The sequence below is a fragment of the Callorhinchus milii genome, unplaced genomic scaffold (genome assembly GCF_018977255.1).
Source record: "Callorhinchus milii isolate IMCB2004 unplaced genomic scaffold, IMCB_Cmil_1.0 Scaffold4, whole genome shotgun sequence".
In the NCBI taxonomy this organism is placed as follows: domain Eukaryota; kingdom Metazoa; phylum Chordata; class Chondrichthyes; order Chimaeriformes; family Callorhinchidae; genus Callorhinchus; species Callorhinchus milii.
The window spans coordinates 46,604,048-46,623,779 of NW_024704745.1; the positions used below are offsets into that span (position 1 = coordinate 46,604,048).

The 19,732-nt window shown below is 39.5% G+C and overlaps 1 protein-coding gene across 1 annotated transcript in view; it reads left to right on the forward strand.

Annotated features, from left to right (window-relative positions):
• The first annotated feature begins 5,145 nt into the window (after positions 1-5,145).
• Positions 5,146-19,732, forward strand: part of fgf14 (fibroblast growth factor 14) — a 342,659-nt gene continuing 328,072 nt past the window's right edge. Inside the window, exon 1 of the mRNA XM_007887030.2 lies at positions 5,146-5,389. Coding sequence (XP_007885221.1) covers positions 5,188-5,389 — 202 coding nt within the window. The 5' untranslated portion in view covers positions 5,146-5,187. The remainder of the gene's footprint in view (positions 5,390-19,732) is intronic.

Sequence of the window (19,732 nt, forward strand, 5' to 3'; positions counted from 1 at the left end):
TCAGCCAAGCGGATCAGTGTAAGTGCAGCTTTCTAGATTACAGAGCATATGGAGTTTGCTTGCAGTGAGTGTTGCTAGGCTATTACAAGAGATAACTACCCTCCTCCCCACCCCCACCCGCCATACACACACAAAATGCAATTTATCTGACACATGGTACATGACCTCTAAGAGAAATAGTAAATTCCCAAAGAAAGAGAAATGGGTGGTGATGTGATAGATATCTTTCTCATAGGAGCTGACTAGTTTGAACAGCACATAAATACTGACATTTTGAATGCTTTGGTCACAAGTTTTGTGTGAGTGTGTGTGTGTGTGTGTGAGAGAGAGACAGGAGTCTGCCATTTTAAAATACATTATGCCCATGCATACTCATTTTGTTGAAGTATCCAATGGAGTCCAATGGTCCATTGTTATGAATAATCAATCCCTGAGAGCCTAATCAACTGTATAGAGGACCACATTTATTGTATTATCAGCTTTTTATACTAGTTTAATGCTGACAGTGTGTGTTGGATTAAATAATATTAAAAAGACCTGGTAACATCAGAAACTGGTGTACTGTAACATCCTATTAAAAGTATGTTAAAATACAGCATAACCATGCAATACAAATACTATTCACCCACTTCCAGGGAATAACATTGCAGTTGAAACTACATTCCCCTTACCTTTTCTCCAGCCATATTAAATGTTTCCCTTATGGGTAATTAGGTTAACTAGTTATGTTATTCAAGACCAATTCTAACAGCTGCTTTCATTTATTCTGGATCTACTTTAGCCTTTCAGTTCCATGTTTGAAATGGATTCTCTGTATTGCAGAAATATTGTTTAAACTGAGTCCCTATGTAAATGTCAACATGTCCAATATTCAGTTCTGAATGATATTCCTTATAAAACCCACTATATTATTCTAATAATTCTGGATCTCACTGCAATTCAATCCAATGAGGACCCACTGCCTAACATAGAATGCACTACAAGGATACAATAGAACCCAATGTAGAATCCACTATAGCGCCCACTGTTATCCATCTGGGAGGGACTATAATGTATTCCAATGTAAAACTGATTATTCAATGATGTTATTAGAATATTTAAGAAGCTCCATGTCTGACTATAAAATGGTACATTTTAGGGGTATAAAAGACCATTCATTTTAACTTACATATCTGAGCAGTGGATGTCTATTGTGGTGGAACAATATCTTTCAAGGGAATGAACGTTGCTTCATGTTATTCTGATGACTTTTCAAGAACCTTTAATAGGCTATTAAAATTCAGTCACAAACAGCAAATGTACTTTTCATTAACTCAACATCATGTTTTCTGACACAAGAGAAAAAAAATTTCAAAATTCACTCCTGACTTAATCAATTGTGCTTATTTAGGTCAGCGGAAATCCATCACCATGCTTAAGAGTATTCAAACCAAACAGTTCCATGCATCCCACCGATACAGGGACATTCCAGAGGGGTAATTGGAAATGGAATGCACACTCTCTCCCTGACTCTCATTCACATTTTATGTTGCAGGATGACTAATAATAGTCCTTGTATTTGATATAGTACCACATCACATTGTCAAGTTGTCTCAAAGCACTTCACAGGATTTACTATAAAATGAAGTAACTTTGTATTTTATAGGCAAATGCAGTAGCCAATTTACACACAGAGTGCCCCACAAACAAACATGAAGTGAATGACCAATTTCATCTGAAAGATTGTTGGCTAGGATATTCAGAAAAACTCCCTTCTCTTTACAAGTAGTGCCATAGGATCTTTAATGAACAGGCAAGTGGGACTATGGTTAACCATTTCATCCCAAGGACCACAACTCCAACAATTCAGTACTCCCCCAAGCGCTGGATTCAAAGTCCTGACGTGGGTTTGAAACTATAACCTTCTTACTCAGAAGCTAGAGAGCTGCAAACTAATCCAGCTTAACACCTTATTGTGTTAAAAATATGGGGGCGAAATGTTGGGCAAGTTTCCTTACTCCACATGCCTGTGGTTTTCCTATCAGTAAGTCGGAACCTGAATATTAGTTGATTGGTGTATCGCTTTTGGCAGTAATAATCGCTTCAAATAATAATAATAATAATTTGGTCACTCAATCCATGACTGTTGATGGGACAATTGGCTGCTGCATTTCGCTCACAAAATACTATCTCAACGAAGTGATAAGGTGCTATATCAAATGCTATATTATGTATAAAAAAAATTCAACCTAAGAAATTACAAACTATTTTACTTGACAATATACAAGCCGTTGTCCATTATGATTAATATTCATCTGTCATACAATGTATTCATTATTGATATTCAGTAGTTACTGCAAAAATGCTTTGAGATGCTTCCACTCGATAAGGAGCTAAAAATAACGTTCTTTCTGGCCAGATTAAAGCTTTGCTGGTGCATTTGTCCAACAGTGCAACATTCACACTAAACTCCAGAGGTCACTCTTTGGTCTGGACCTCTCTGGAAATTTACAATCTCTATATACAGTAGTTTTGATTTGCATAGAATGCCTGTAAGTTATCAGACGGAAGCATAAACTCTCACTTTGCCTGGTGGGATGATTAATATTTAGCAATGACTTTAAATCCTGCAAAATTGCAAACCAGTTGGCCGGCGAGCAATATAAGACGTTGCCCATAAAATAATCCTCAATAAGGGCTGATTGACAATAATACGCATGATAATATGGTATCTACGGTAACAATGAGGTAACAAATTACAGTACAGTAGAGAATAATGAAATCAATTGACAAATCATAAATAAGGAAGGGATATGGTTTCAAATTTCAGTAGAAATCAGTTATATAGACATCCATACATGAATTCTCTCTCCACTAATCTGTAATGCTTTCGATGCTTTTTTCTCTGATGCAAAAATCTGTACTTGTAAATAATAATGTAATATAATCTTGATAAATATGGTATGCATTACTGAAACTGGGAAGAGGAACAGAAATGTTGGTACTTTGGGGATGGAGTGATGAGTGGGATGGCATCAGAATGGGAGTTGCGCTGGGATGAGGAAGAACTGTGAATGTGCTCATTTCAAAACTTTGCAAATCTAGTTTAGGAGAACGCTGGATACTGTCGTCTGGTAAATCTCTTACACAGAAAGCTATAGATATGAAGAGTTCAATTATTCACAGTTATCCACTTCCATTCCTTTTGGATTCCGCATGCGATTCAGCCATTCGTAATTTTAACGCACAGGTTTTGATGGTTCAGGTACAAATTAATAGTGATAGAAGTACATGAGGCCAAATGCCATTTCAATTCCAAAATCCAATTCAATTGAAGAAATGCTCACGTATTAAACTGGTTTACCAATGTCATACCCACCTTTTAAATGGAGGTGGGGAAGACCGGGTTAATGTGAACCTGTTGTAACCAGCAATCGGCATCCGACTGCAATCCTCGACTTATATAATTAATAGCAAATTTCCAAATAATTGACGTTGTGCGTTATAACCACCGGAAAGGTAAGCACCAAAACACAATGACGACTGTTACCCTGTAGCTTCCCGTGTGATTGCAATCTCTCTAAATCGTTTGCACCCGCTTGAAATACGTAAACATTGGACACGATCCCCGGAAATGGTCCAGTGATAGTCGGAATGATCCTTTTGTTGAGGATCGGGAGGGGAGAGTTGCATCTCTGGCTGAACACCCATTATGCGATATATATTTGCAGATGTAAAGAGCTTGCAATTGAGTCTGGGGTATTTATTAAATGGTAGAGTAGCAACACGTAGCAAGAGCGAATAGACGGCTAATTCATACAAGAGGCCAGAGTTCGCTGCTCCCTTATTCCGGCACACTCTCCACTATTCGTTCTCAGTATTAACAAGGCAATCACTTCAGGAAAAAAAGTCCTATTTAAATATGGGTCTGTTGTGTTCAGGTTAATTTTCGGATGTACTTTGGCCGCTTGACTTGCAAATGGTGTTTTGTTTTAGTTCGGGGAATGGCAAACAGCCAATCTGAGGTTTCACTTCATCGCGTACAATAGTGATGAACTTTGATCAGTGGCGATGGACTGTGAGCTGCACGGAATGGCTCACTTCACTCTGCACAAGACTGCTGTGTCCAGTTTGTGTATAATGTATCTAACATCTAAACATATATATGCACCCGCGTGCATTCCACACACATCATGGCAAAGCACAGTGGCTCTCTATGGATATCTATCTATCTATATAACCGCACTTCTGAGTATATCTCAACTCGTGGGGGGGGGGAGGGGGGATGCGCAATACTCGTTTGGTTTAAACGGAGACATTCTGCAGATGTTGAAAGTTCAGTGTGAATCAAACCTATGTACCAATGCACGATTTGCGAGAGGCAGTGCTCTCGTCAAATGGACGAAACGAAGCCACCAGTTTGCATCCTCTGCAGGACTGCAAACACCTGATGAGATGCGGCTCGGCGACAGGGGTGGGGGCCGGAGCCACGTGTGCCCCCCCCACCCCACCCCAATGCAAAAGGCAATCGTTCCCCGTAAAAGCTCCTTTCCCATCGTGTTTGAACCCCTCAGGCGGTGCACGCAAACGAGTACCGACCCTCATCAGTTTGGGAGCGAGGCCACTGGGACAGATTGGTGGGTGGAGCGGTCTGTCCGGGGCTGCTCAGGGCTGCCCCGTGCGGGCTGACCGAGAACTGCAGAGCGAGTGCACGGCGCGGCACGGACCGGGAAACACCGCTGCGGACCGTCAGAGAGCCCTCCGAACCGGGACAGAATAGCCATCGCGACCCGACCGCCTGGTGTGGGGGGAGGGGGGGGGGTGAGAGGGGCGGCAAAGCCGAAGCAGCTGTGGAGGATGAGCCCCCGCGGGGCTGCGGGTCCCGCAGACGCTGAGCACAGCGCCCGTCTCTGATGGACGATGCTCTTCTCTCGGCGGATCATTTGTCTTTTACTATTCTCACGTTAGTTCTGGTGATCCTTCGGGAGGGGTTTCTTTTTTTACACACACACCGCACACACACACACCCCCCACCCCACGGCTCCTTTTGCTTCCCAGGACACCTTGCGCTGCACACGGCCCCCCTCCCGCCGGCTTTGTGCTGTGGTCCAATATTGGCCGTTAACGACCGTCAATTGCCTTCATTGAGAGAAGTCCTGAGAAATCGTCACGTGAGACGCGGAGTGGGCGCTCGGGATATCATTTTCTATGCGAATTCCGGTGCCAGCGACCAGACCAACCGATCTCGGTGTATTATGCAACCGGAAGGATCTCTTTCTCAGGGTGTCTAAGCCTCTGGATTGTTTTCCGCCCAAATCAATGTGGTTTCTTTGGAACATTTTCAGCAAAGGAACGCATATGCTGCAGTGTCTTTGTGGCAAGAGTCTTAAGAAAAGCAAGAGCCAAAGTGGTAAGGTTATAGCTGTTTGGATCACCATTGGGGTGCCTTTCACTGATTGTATGTATCCATGGATCTATATGTTATGGTGGCAGTTGTTGTGTGTGATGTGTGTGTGACTCTCCCTCTTTTATTTCTGGTTTAGCAAAAAGCCATATCTAGAGAAAGAGAGGGCTGAAAAGCATAAGCTTTGCTTCTGACGTTGACACTGCAGTGTAGTAGATCATACCTTTCTTTGCATTCTGACACTCTGGGATCAACGAGGGGCAGAATTATTGTTGTCACTTCATAAAAAGAGGATTTTTGTTCAATCTGTGGACTCACTGGTAAGAAGTCCTGCAGTCCTGTGCTGCATTTGCAACAAAGTGTGTAATATACCGGCTCGAACCCCTTGGTATTTTTCGATGCATAGCGCATCAAAGTTACGTGATGCTTCTTAAATACGAAATCGTAAGGGGACTCCACATTACAGAAAAGCTTTGCAATCAAAATAACATCGTTTATCGTTCAAAGGTTATCGCCTGGTGCTGTTATGGTCATGAGTAGCGCGATTTCCACCCTTTGCATTTGATGGTTTTAGTCAAGCGGTCTGAGATGTTTGGGTAGAGGTAGTTTTAAAGACCATCAGTTTTGGGTACCATTACTTGGACAATTGCATTGTATTGCGGTTTTTTTTGCGCGATCAAAGGAGCACGTTCACCGTCACACTAAACTTCTGTAACTCTTTATAGGATGATGCTATTTTGGTGGTAACTGTGGTCATATTGTCCAGTCTCCGTTATTCGCATGATGAAGGTGTACGTGGTTTTGATATTGTTTAAACAATAACGGTGACTAAAATACATAGTACTGTACTATAAATGTATGATGTGAGTTATGCTATTTGGCTTTTATACAAAGTATACGAAACCTGTTTATGTTATTGGGGGAAAAAAAAGAGATCTCCCCACAGATTTTGACCAAGGAGACAGAGAAAAAAACATGTTGATATTTTAAGTGGAATTTGACAGTAATAAAAAAAAGTGTGCATTTCCATGGCAGTTCTTGGGTTAATATCACTCCATCAAAATTGAGGTCAGCAAAAGGTCTGTTGGTAGGCATCCCCCACCTGGCTGTGCACCTGAGTTGGCTGCAAAGTGGTAAGTAAAACTGTGCACATTTGAGCAACATTTCTTCCACTAACCTGTTACAACCTTCAGCAAAAGTTCTGGGTTCAGCAATCATCCCGAAAGAACTTATCATCGAACTGCAATGATCTGCAAAAAAAAAAAAAAACGGGACGAGTCTTAACATTGCCCACGCTTTCTTTGATCCCGTCGTATTAAAGACATTAAACTTCGCAGCAAACCTGAGGGAAGTTACCTTAAAGGTGTGTTGGTAAGGGAGCCCTGGACAGGCCTGGGATATGGATACTGCCTCTTATTTCTTGCTGGATATTGTTACCTCTGCGGTTTCTGCATTCGAGGAGGAGCCTCGTGTAGAGCTCCTTAAACTGCCTGTGAGACATTACATTATAAACACCGGTTTTCCTGCGCAGAAGTGCTTTCTCTGTCCCTTAATTAGTTTTTTTTTTGCCTTTTCTCATTGCTGCGAAAGGATAGATTCTATGTTATTCAATTAAAACGGATTGGCTTCAGGGGGCAGTGTTTATTACCGAGTGTATTTTAAATCCCTCGACAACTGCCACGAAAATCATCCCCCCCCCCCCAAAAAAAAAGGAGGATGGCCTTAAAACAGCATTTATTATTAAAACTTCATTAACTCCCGTAAATGAGAGACATGAGACTGAAGTCCGACACGGGGCAAATCTTACACAACAGCTCGGAGCTTTCTGCGGAATGACAGATCCCTCGAGTCATTTGCTGTAACTTAAGAAAAAATGAGCTCGTAGGTTATTCAGAGACCGATGAGTATCCACGTGTCAAACAAATTAACGTTTGAACTCATACTTTTCTTTTGTTATAAAAAACACACAGCTTTCTGGAGGAGGGGGTGAGTGAGGCTATTGACAGTCTTGAGATCCGAGTGTTTGATTCATTTATTTATTGCATTGAGTCATTTCAAAGGCTCGGTCATGGTGCCTATCAACATATAATGGACCAGTTCGGAGTTTATTATACAGACCTGTTTTTGTCCTGAGTTTCTTATTTACATCCTCGCCGTATCCACTTTCAGATTGGCTCTGCATTACGCACAACTTCAACGTGTTTGCTTACGCAGCGCTCTTTTGATTTATGCTAAACCCCGGTCTTTTATCACCAATGCACCTTTTAAGGTTTTGCACAGCGAATAAAGGTGACGGACGAGTCGTGGTAACGTTTCATGAAACACGATGCGTTTCTCTTGCGAGGACTGTGTGCTCGTCCGGGACACGGGTGGTCGATACCGTACACCGTACCGTGTTTGCTGGTCAATAATGCAGTGGAGTGTATACAGCAATGCACTCGCCCGATAGAGCTGTTCTCCTTAGTTTTCCGGCGAGAAAAAGTAAATGGATTCGCAAACCAGTCGAAAACGCCGGGCTTACTTTACCAGATAATGCACCAAAGCCCCGCGGGTTGGCATTTCGCTTCATACTGCATTACATTGATTTACCTGATCTCTGCAAACAGCTCACTGTACACAGAGGGACGCAGACCGTCATACAACATCAGGTCTGCACGTACATCCAGATACCCCTTCGTGTTCAGACACTGACTCGTACAAGTGTTTATTTCTAACTCTGGTTGTCTGTTACACAGTGATTAGACAGCGATATGCCCTGGATACTGGAGATAAAAATGTCGGCAGTGCACCTACATACATACATGGATGGTTGTGTGGCCAAGAACATATGTGAATGTAGATACACATCCTGAATATTTGAACTGAGTGGGACCAGGATCTTTAGTGAAGGCTAGACACTATTTAGGTTAATGTTCTTCGTGCGACTGCTTTTGCAATGCTTTTATCTGTTGCATTGTGTGTCTGTTTCTCACAGACTCTGCAGTTTTTGCAGGTGATTACAAGTGTTCTGTGCCTATAAGCGTATGTGCACATATTTGCTCTGGGTCTTGGCTATTTGCGTACAGTCTAATGCAGCACAGTAAACCAGTGAGTGCGGCATGCTGTACTGCTATCCTGTGCTGGTGTGTGGTGGCACGATGCTCAGTTTGCTGAGCTCCACTCCTGCAGCCCTGCTCCCTCTTCCAGCTCACACTGTCTGCGTCAAAACCTCCGTGTTATCTAACGCACTGGGCTTTAGAAACAGAGCTGGGATGAAATGGGAGAATTTGGATTTCAATGACTGTTGTTGCAATGCTGTGTACGTCTCAGCATAGACTTGCGTTGCATTAAAAGGCAAACATAGGTGGGAATGAAGTGTCGTAAAAAGATGTGCTAAAACACATCTGTGCTCAAATATAGCCCCACAGGCGGTCCACAATAGCCGATTCACACTGTAAATGACTGATCCTTGTCAATTCAGCCAGACTGACAGCACATTTCGATCCTCTGTTTTTCATTTCCAGGAATTTCATGTCTGATAGTACCGATGGCGTCCAACTCTGAAGTTTCCTCAAAGCAAATCTAATGATTGCAGAATAATATAAGAACACATCGTTCATAATTTAATCTTTATTTGTATGAAAACAACTTCTTGGACCTCAGAGGCTGGGTTGCATCTTTGTTATAGCTGGGATGTTCCCCAGGGAGATTGTGTTGAGCAACTCTCTTTGCTTTCATCAGTAAAACCCTACTGGCCACATTGTGTTCACTGCAGTATAAATCGGTGTACTATTTATTTATATTCGTTAATAGATACCACTTATGAACATCATATCCTTACACAATGGGGCGCAGAGGTCAATTGTACATAATTTCCATCATAAAGAAACGGGGCACAATGTAATAGGTTGTTTCTTACTACAAACATAACTTTGAAAAACCTGTCAAGTTGAGTCATTGCATTTACATACAATTTCAGGTCCTTACTTTTTAATACTAAGCACACTTTGGTTAGTGCAGGACAATCTAGGTTTAAATATCTCAGATTCAGAGCAACTTTCTAACAGAACAATGTAAAACTCAGTAAGAACCTTCCAAAGGTCCACAAACCTCTCCATCTCTTAAGGATTGATAGAAACAATAATTATTTTGCAATATTAATACTTTATTTGCAAGTGAAGAGAAGCGGGATAAACTCCAACCATTCTCAAGTATTCTACATCTGCACTAACAGCAGTGACTAGCTTTCTAAAATAATATCATAATCACTTCTTAGTGGAAGTTGGAAGGAGGATTGCAAGATGAGTGGGTACTCATGGGAAGACTAATTGGGCCAAATGAACTGTTTGCCTGCCTTACCATTCCATCTCAGAGTTTGTCCCCAAAAGTCAGCTCGAAATACTTGTCTAAATTAGCCTGGATATTAGGCTGTTAATAATAATAATAACCCTTGCATTTGATATAGTGCCTTATCACATCATTGAGATGTCTCAAAATGCCCCAAAGGATATGCTGTAAATGTGTATTTTGGGCAAAACATGGCAACCAGTTTGTTCCACAAGCAGTCATGGAGTGAATGACTGGACACCGGGAGAAACTCCCTTCTCTTTTTGAATAGTGCCATGGGATCTTTAACAACCACCTAAACAGGCAAATGGGACCTTGGTTTAATGTTTTATTCAAAGGACGTCACCTCCCCAGTGAAGTGCAACATATCCCCAGCACTGCATTAGAGTGTCAGTTTAGACTATGTAATTCCAAGTCCTAATGTCTGACTCGGAGGTGAGAGTCACTGAGCCAGACTGACACATATTATTAGGCCATATTAGGTTAAGTGAGCCAGGATGTTGGATACTTGACTAATTTAGTTCAGGATATTTGGCTGTTAGTTTAGGATACGTGGCTAAGAGCCCAGGATATTAAAATAAATTAACCCATAATACCCTATGTTAGTTTTCAATACTGGGCTAAATTAGTCCAGGATGTATGGCTAGGTTAACCTTGGGTAAAGTAGCTAATTACTGATTTTATTAATGATGTTCAATGACTATAATAATAATAATCCTTGCATTTGATAGAGCGCTTTTCACGTTTTCTAGACATCTCAAAGTGCTTCACAGTATATACTGTGAAATAAATTGACTGTATATTTGCAGGTGAGTCTTGGCAGCCAATTGTACACAGCAGTGTCCCACAAACAGTTGTGACCAAATTAAGTGACCAAATTATTTTTTTTGTTGAGGAATTATTATCCCCGAAAAGCGATCCGCCAATCGATTAACAGCTGGGTTCCTGCTTACTGCTAAGTAAACAGAGATGTGTGGAGTAAGGAAACTTGCCAAACATTTTGCCCTGCCTGGAATAGAACCCAGGTCTCTCGCTTACGAGGTGATTGCTCTAACTACTGAGCTACATCTGTAAGTACTAAATAACCCCACTGTATACAAAATATTGAATAATACAATTTCATGAGTGAACTGAATTAAATTCAAATTGGGGAGGAAGTGGCAAAAGAGATATCTTCAACTCACTAAGGTGATATCTGTCATATCCCAAATTTAGTAATCAATTATTGAGTTTATACCACATGTTTGAAAATATTAATTAAAAGATTATTTTTAGTGAGGTCCATGATGAGCATCTCATTCATGTGAACGCCTGTTATCTGCCTGCAGAGATAATTGGATGCCATCTTGAAAATCACCTGCACAAGAGATTAAGCACTGCATCTACAACTTGATCCAACAGTGAGCACAGGAGCCAGGGTGAATCAACTCACCCAAATAAAAAAAAGATTATAGTGACATTTGCCAAAAGTGACCACCCATGGCTCCCAAATAGCAACAATAACTCGCATTTATATAGTGTTTTTCATGCAGGATAGCATTTCTGAGCACTGCAAACAATACTTATTCACAGGCTACAGCTTTACATTAAAATTACATCTGAAAGAAGCCAATCCTTATTTATTTTATTTCCAACATAATACCAATAAAGCATAAATATTACATTTTCATTTTTTTTACTTTGATTACATTTTCCAACATTTGGAGAGTTATTGCCTGCAGCTCCATGAAACGTGCACCAGTGAGATGTTTAGAATGCAGCCGCTGCAACTGACAACTCACATGGGTAATCTCTGCAGACATGTTCTGAGCGATAGGTAAACAAATGGTGGCTGTAAGAAAGTGGGCACAGTTGCTTTTCACAGGTTTGTCATAGGGTTTGCTGCAGTGTGAATCAAACTTGTTGGTTCTGAGGCATTTTGTTGCTAGTGACTATTTATGATGTAACTTTACTATAGCTCTTTAAATCATTGAAAACAATTGCATTTCGGATTAAAATAGCCCTTCACCATCTGTTCTTCCACAGGAAGGTGTATGAGAAGGGGATAACTATTAGTTGGAGGTCCTGTTACTGAGTAACTACTGTGAATTTTGGTTTGTGAAAATATGACTTATTTTATAATAATTAATAATCCTTGCACCTTTTGTAACAGGAGGATGTTCCAAAGTTCTTCACATGGTTTACTGTGAAGTGGAGTGACTGTGTATGTTGTGGGCGAATGTTTTCAGAGTTCAAGAAGTGTTTAGCATAGCTGTGGTCCATCACTTAGGTGTCTCAAAAACAAACACATTATCCCCCATTTTAAAATAAGCATCCTTAAATTTTCTCCATATTTTTAACTCTAGGCCTTGCAGATCATGGGGCACAAGTAGAATTGGGTTGTGTTGTCTTTGACCAACTATTTAAGGAAAACCAAAGTGAGGGTACTCCCAGTCAATGTTCACTTGACTACAGGGAAATGTTGCAGTCTTTATCTGACTCTTCATTATACAGCTAAGTTCACGTTGAAAACTGAGCTATATGGTGGAGCATTTGAACTTAATTGCGTTTCTACCATGTTACTCCACTTTGTTGTTCCAGTGCATTATTCTACTGCACTGTCTGCACATAAAGAGTTAGTTGATGGTTAGTTGTTAGTTGATTGGCAGATTGCTTTTCCAGGAGTAATAATCCCTTAAAAAATAACAATTATAATTTGGTCCCTTAATCCATGACTGTTTGTGGGACACTGCTGCACACGATTGGCTGCCGCGTTTCTCCCACAAAATATACAGTCAATTCACTTTATAGTATATTCTGTGAAGCGCTTTGTGATAAGGTGCTATACCAAATGCATGTATTATTATTATTATATTCATCCATCACAATCAAAGTGGGCCAATTGGACCAGGTATGTATACATGGACAAGAGTGATCTAAGAATCCTAAACATATTGAGTGAGTATTACCTGTTCCAAACCTTGTTACGCTGCTACTCCCTGTGCACTGACTCTATAAACACAGATTAATAGACGTAGGAGTCGGGGAATTTCTTATCCAATGATCCTCAAGCCATTTCAACAGAAAACAAGACCTCAGATTAAAAGGATGTTGATAATGTCTTCAAGCTGTGTGCATGGATGCATTGGCTCCCAACTCAAGGTCATATGTCATTTTCTGCTTATTTCTTGGTTTATTGGCATTGCATTTCAGAGATCCAGCAAACTAAACATTAAACAACTATAAATACTAATAATATGTGTTCCTGTTTGGAAGGTTTATCTGCCTCTGTTGAGTTTTTCTAGCACTTTGACATTTGTTCTTTGTAGGAATCATTTGGTCCAGTTATTTAGAGAATTTGTTTCTTATTTATTCTTGAGGGGTGCTTCGCTTCACATTGCCTCCTCTAAATCAATCTTGTTCATTTTTGGGGTTATTGTTCTTAACAAATTATAGTTCACATCAATGTGCATCAGTTAATAGCATTTGGATCATAAGGATGATAGGGTTAAAGTCCCACATCAGAATTTGAGCTCCTAGTCTCGTGCTGACATTTTAATGCAATACTGAATGTTGGAGCTGTCATTCTTCAGAATGAGACATCAAACCAATGTCTGCTTATTATTTGAGTTAGATATAAAAAATTCTGTGACATAATTCAAAAAGAGGGAGTTTTGCCCAGTGCCCTAACCAATAATCATCCAGATAAATTGGTCATTCACCTCATGGTTGCGTTTGGACCAGCAACAAATGGTTATCTCCAAAAACAGTCATTACACTTGACAGGAATTACTTATAAAGCACTTTGAGAAAGTTTGAGTTGATAAGGCACTAAAAAATACTACTACTTTCTTTCTAGAGCAAGTGATTATTTTTGTTGATGTCAAACAGCTCTTGCAATGTCTTATATTTCAGTTGGGCATCTAAATAGTGGATAAGAAATTAACATAACTTTGGAGTATATATTACACATGCACTTGATCAATAATGTTACTGAGAAATGCCAAGTAAATTTATTTTTTGTTGCGACATTATGGGAGGGGAGGGACAAAATGTTCTTTAGGAAGGTACATAACTTGTTATCTATAATTTGTGTTGCTGCCAATTTCCTTTCCGGAAAGCAGTACCTCTCAAAAATCATAACTATTGTAAATAGTATTGATGTTAGTCTAATAGGCTTGAAAACTCTTTGGAGGAAGCGTGGAAATTAGGTCCATTTTGGCACTACTTATGCAGCTAAAGTTATTTTATTAATATTGTGCTATTATTAGGGCTTTTAGTGGTGTTGCCCAGAAATATTCAGCTGAATGAAACTTACATGCGCCAAGGATAGAATTATAGGTTTATTAAAGTAAACAAACGGTGCCAATTACCATTATAGCTTTTATATAGAAAAAATATATTTATAGGACTTTATAGTTATAATATATTATAATATTCCTTGCACCAGTTCCAGGATTTCACAGTCACTTACTTAATTGAAGAATTTTGATTTTTTTCATATAAAGATCCTAATGCACTTATTTTTAATGACTGCCATTTCATCTGCACAGTACTCAGAAAGTTCTTGTAGATTATAGATTATAAGGTTGTTCTTTTTCTATTTATTGATCTGATCATGGGTTATATTTTTGCTGTGGATGAATATAATTGGTGTTAAAAGTATATTCCAGCAATTGAAAGAAATTGTTAATGGGTTGTATCAGTTGTGTGATAATATCCATGCATCCTGAAGATGTTTTAAGGGCATCTTAAGCTGCAACAATTTCTAAAGTAATAAACCATATTATAAATGATCATTTAAATACATCTATTGCTTATTAAATAGGACATGAACATAATTAATGTTGGTCAAAGCATTTTGCAGAATTACTGTCTGATCCATTTAGTAAATCACTGTACTACAAGGTAAAATTATTTTGCACCCAAGCACCTGTGTTATAACACCAGCTATCCCTCCTTTATCATCCGACACCTGTGGTGAATCTGCTGTTCAGCTGAGACAGGTGTTTAATAATGTATTATTATATGGATTTCTTTATTTGTAGATTGTATAGTGACCAATGCCCAATCTGAAAATATTTTTGAGCAATTGCTGTAGCTAAATATCTAAAAATCAGAAAAGGTGCCAGTTGTAATAAAGCAGCTGTATAATATATTCATGGGCCTGTTGGGATGAGTCATTTAAACTTCTTATTTGTGATGTCTTTTCAATCTTGTCTGCTCAGATCACACTTAAAAATCGTCCTCTCCCGTCTTGGCGTCAGGCTCCTCCACTGTTAAGCACTCTGAGATGTTACCTCACATGTAGGGCAATATATAAATATAAAAAGTTGTTGCTCACCAGTGACATTATCGAGAGTATTATTTAAAAATATTTGTTGAAAATGAAGTGTCATAGCCAAACAAAACTGGGTAAGGAAACATTGTGTTTTGCAAGTAATATTCTCTCAGACATGCATGTTAGAATATTGATGTTTAATGATGGAATACTAACCAAATGTTAATGGGAATAATAATTGTTCCGACTCCCAATTGATTACTTTTCCTAAATGAATAGCTTTGAAAGTAAATACCTACAGCTCAATTTTCAGGGATGTTTATTTATTGCATCTGGAATGAATATTTTTGTCAAGCCGTTTAGTGACACTGAGTATTCAGAAAACTTAAATGTATTCTTTCTCACCAGCAGAAAGTCATCCTGGCCTCAGTGTACACAAATCAAAACACTCCTTGCTTCAGGGCTGTTTTTCTTATAATGTTGATGTCCTGTGCCCCTTTACTAACCAGAAATGCAGCACAGCCAATTTGTGGCATTGACCAATTAAAAAAAAGGCCAATGTCTGGGTCATCAAGTCATTTCTGATATCATTTCCTGTCCCTTGGGCACATGCAGAGGAATTCTCACTGATGTCACTTACTGCACACGCAGCTATACACAGGTGCACACTAAGTGCAGGATGTCCCATGAATGTCAATTCCTGCACACTATAAATGCAGTTATGCACAATACCTGTTGTTAGTGGAGCTATTTATGCATAAATACCAGCAGTGTAAAGAAAAGAAAGTGATACAACAACTTGCATATGTCCCTGATGCCATTAGTAATTTGACAACTTAGAAGTCGCCCTTTGTTTCACACTTTGTAACATTGCCTCTGAACTATTGGTCCAAGAGGCCCAAATTATAATGAAATTCCCCCTGTATATGTTCCCTTAATCTGAGTCTTGCGTATTACTTTTTTGAATTATTATCAAAACCACATTAACACTATAGATGGTCTATTGCTCAAGCCTGAAGGCTGAGTAATTCAATGGTTCTCTGGGGTTTATCACACTATAAAATTAAATACCACCTGTAACGTGGCAAAATGGAATGGACACAGACCTGTTTAGTATTCCATTTGTCAGGGTTTGCTTAAGCAATATATATATGTTTGTTTAGAGGGTAAGTGAAAGTTGACCATGAAACAGAATACTTGCACGTCAGGTTCATGGATCCTAGTGTTGACTACTAGCTAGGGACATAATTTGTTTGTTCACTGATCCCATTAACTGTCAGTCAAAGAACATCTGAGCTGAGATCTGAAAGAAGGAAATCCAACCTCTGTGCCCGGCCCCATGGACTTTGCCATTGAGAATGGCATGGGGCTTCCATCTATAATAATAATAGTAATTATCCTCGGATTTTTCATGTTGTTAAGACATCTCAAAGCGCTTCACAGAATATACTGTAAAGTGGAGTGTTTGTATATATTGTGGGCGAAACGCAGCAGTCAATTGCGCACAGCAGTGTCCCACAAACAGTTGAGGATTGATTGACTGGATTTTTTTAAGGGATTATTACCCCCTGAAAATGATCCGCCAATTGATGAACAACCATGTTCCTACTTACTACTAGGTAAACAGAGGCATGTGGAGTAAGGAAACTTGCTTAAGGCACATCTGATATTCCGTATGAAAAATATCACATATAGTGTCAATATCCCCCTATTATTTCATAATGTGACCATGATAGATGATGAAATGTGTTGATCTCTTTCAGAGAGCTGTAACAGTAACAGCTAGCACTAAATCTCTTGCTTTCATTCTCTCACATGATAAATAAAATAATTACCATTTCTACTTGGTTTAGATTACTAAAGGAAGCGGTAAAATCCAATAAATCATTATTTGCAATTCTATGTGTACTTCAGAGTCTTTGCTACACTTAGACACATTTCTTAAATCATTGCCTATTACCTGCACAACCTTCAGTTTATCAACTATGGATATATTCAGTGTAGTGTGTGGTATATGGTGATCGAGCAAGCCTATGATAATTCACGGCATTACCTTCATATTGAGATAGGCAAGGCCGAAAATACCAAGTGCCAAGTGTGAAACAGTTTATGATTTTTTTGTACATCAGTTCAGCAGTGCTCAGATATTGGGGGAGAAGTGTACATCTTTCCGAGAAACTTTTTTGAATGACAATTGCATGGAATTTAGACCCTGATATTTATCTCTTCCAGGATGACTAGAGATCAAGAAAATGAATAAGAAAGTTGTAAAAATGAACTAAACCCAAATGCAAAAATCCTCTCAGCTTATTTGATCTCAGCTTTCTGGAATACCCGCCTTAATGTTCTCTCATTGCAGAATCAAGATTTTTTAAGAAAAAAGAAACCAGTGTCCTGGCCTCAACCACTCTTCATAGTAAACTGTTCTTAATTATCCTCTGAGTGAAATATTTCTTGGTGCCTGCCCTAAAATTGTCATTTACAACCCTGAACCCTGTACTATCTAAGGGGCATATAAAAGCTGTTTGAGGTTTCCTTTGTTAATCCCAATTAAATTCTTGTATACCTCAACAAGTTCCCCTCTAAAACATCTCCTTTCAAGATTGAAGAACCCTAGCCTGTTCATCATTGATCCTGAGATCATTCCTTTAACCAGGTATGGTTCTGTCACCTTTCTTGAATATGGGAACCATATTTAGCCTGGCTCAATTGATAGCTCTCTCGCCTCTGAATTAGAAGGTTGTGGGTTCAAGCCCTATGTTGGGACTTGAGCTCACATGGTCTAAACTGACACTCCAGCACAGTGCTGGATGGATGGGGGGGTGTTGCATTGTCGAAGGTGCCATCATTCAGATGAAGCATTAAAACCAAAGTCCTCTCTGCCTATTCAGATGTATTTTAAAGATCCCATTTCATTGCCTGAAAAGTGAAGGCAGTGTCCCAGTGTCCTGGTCAATAATCCCCCAAATAAATTTAGTAATTTGTTTCATATCTGTTTGTGGTACATCACTGTGCACTATTGGGCTACCATATTCACCTGCAAGTACACCTTCACTTCACAGTAAATCATGTGAAGTGCTTTGGGATGCCCTCCTGACATGATAGGTGCTATCTCAAATGCAGAGATTATTATTTACTTAATTTCAGTCTGTCGGAATCTAAGCAAAGGTATTCGACTCCTTCATAATATTAGTCAGTGCTTCACAAATTTCCTGCCTTGTCTCTCTAAATACCCTGGGGTACAGTTTCACTATCCTGGGAGATTTGTTGGTTTTTAGCCTCAACCTCACTTCTGTCAAACTCCTGAAGCTTAACAATGTTTGATGTGAGTACAAGATTTTTAGCGTTGTGCCTGGCAAAAACCTGTAGGAAGTTCAGTAGTTTAATAAGTTTACTATTTCTTGATATTTTCTTTTTCAACCCCTTCTAGAACCCCTTCTTCACTTCTCTTGGCATCCCTAATCCCTTTTTTTAAACCTTCTTCTATATTTGTATTCATCCCAATGTTCTCCTTATACATTCACTGAACAAGCTTTATAAATCCAAATAGTTATCCAATTTGAAATATTTTTGTTTAATTGGGTATGTGCTGCTGCATGTTCTAGATAATGTTTCTGAAAGATGCTCATTTATCCTCCATTTATTTTCCATTGAATCTGCCCCCAGTCACTTACCCTTGATGTTTGCTGGTCCAAAGCTATACACTGGAATGTTTGGGTGCTTGTGCTATTTTCCAAGTTAACTTAATATTTGACTTTAGGCTTAATAAAGACTAGAGATGTTTTGTGGGATATTCCAGGAAGGGGAGAATCTCATCATGTTGTTGAAGTAAAGTAAAGGATTCTATACTTTGCCCCTTGGTGACTTATGGTTCACTTGAAGTGGTAAGTAATGATACTGAGTGCTATGAGAAGTCAACAATTTATAAAGTATTTATAAAGTAGAAAGAGCAGTGGTGGCAGTAACAGATGGTTGTTGCTCAAGAGTGTGTGTGCATCTACATTGGTGTGCACTGTAAATAGGGAAATTTTCACTGGCCATTTATGCTCAATGTTGCGTTGCAGGACGAGGTCACTTCAAATTTAAATTTTATTTGATAATTTACCGATTTACAATAAGACTATTTCTAGTCATTGTGCCAATCCCCCTTCTGGTTTCCTATGTGCTGTTATAATTCCCTACATGGTTCCTGTATTTTGAAGCTAAAATGAATGGTACAGTATTCAGGAAGGTTAAAACAGCAATTCCCATTCTGAGATATATATTTTAGCAACAATAACTTATATTTATATAGCGCCCTTCACGTGGGGTAGCATCTCGAAGCACTTAACAGTAATGGAGCTTGATGCTGAACTGGGGAGGTGATGGGAGGTGACCTTAGGCAAGGTCGAAGAGGAACTCTTTAGGTATGATCTGAAGATAGGGAAGGAGACAAGGCAGAGGGATTGAAGAAGAGAGTTCCAAAGTGTCTGGGAGTAGTGGCTGAAAGCATGGCCGCTGAAGGAGGAGGGAGGGATGTGCAGGACGTCAGAGCCCAGCTAAGCAGAGGAAGCAGGTGGTGGAGTGGGATGTAAGCAAGTCAGAGAGGTACGCAGGTGCTAGGGCATGAAGAGATTTATAATCGAGTGTGAGGATCTTGAAATTGATCCATTCTGTGATCGGGTGCCAGTGGAGTCTGGTAAGGACTGCAGTGATAATGGTATGGAGTTTAGTGTGGGTGAGGGTAAAGGTGTTTGAGTTTTGAATTAATTGGGTTTGTGAAT